At 55.3% G+C, this 342-nt stretch overlaps 1 protein-coding gene across 1 annotated transcript; it reads left to right on the top strand.

Moving 5' to 3' along the window:
• Positions 1 to 3: 3 nt before the first annotated feature.
• On the top strand, positions 4 to 336 carry LOC104515848 (homeobox protein CDX-1-like; the record flags this gene model as incomplete). Its single annotated transcript, XM_010159975.1, has 1 exon — positions 4 to 336. A coding segment is annotated over one exon (333 nt), but the record flags the coding sequence as incomplete, so codon positions are not given.
• Between the last annotated feature and the right edge of the window lie 6 nt (positions 337 to 342).

The following is a 342-nucleotide window of genomic DNA, read 5'->3' as shown; positions in this document are numbered from 1 at the left end:
GTGCAAAACTTCGTGTCTACTCCACCCTATTCCGATTACATGGGATATCATCATGTGCCAGCTCTGGACAGCCATGGACAGCCCGCGGGAACCTGGGGATCTCACTATGGCCCACAGAGGGAGGACTGGAATGCTTACGGCCCAGGACCTTCCAGCACGGTGGCTGCTGCACAGATCAGTGGCTCGTCCCCTGGACAGGTCTCCTACAGTTCTGCTGATTACAGCTCCCTCCATGCCGCTGGATCTGGGGGGTTACCTCCCGCAGAAACAATTAATGCACAGCAAATCTCTCCCAACAGCCAAAGGCACAGCTCTTACGAATGGATGAGGAAAACGGTGCAA

Source organism: Eurypyga helias, unplaced genomic scaffold (assembly GCF_000690775.1).
Source record: "Eurypyga helias isolate BGI_N326 unplaced genomic scaffold, ASM69077v1 C15063140, whole genome shotgun sequence".
NCBI classification, from domain to species: Eukaryota; Metazoa; Chordata; class Aves; order Eurypygiformes; family Eurypygidae; genus Eurypyga; species Eurypyga helias.
Note: the sequence above shows the minus strand (reverse complement) of the source record. Positions and strands in the feature narration are given on the sequence as shown.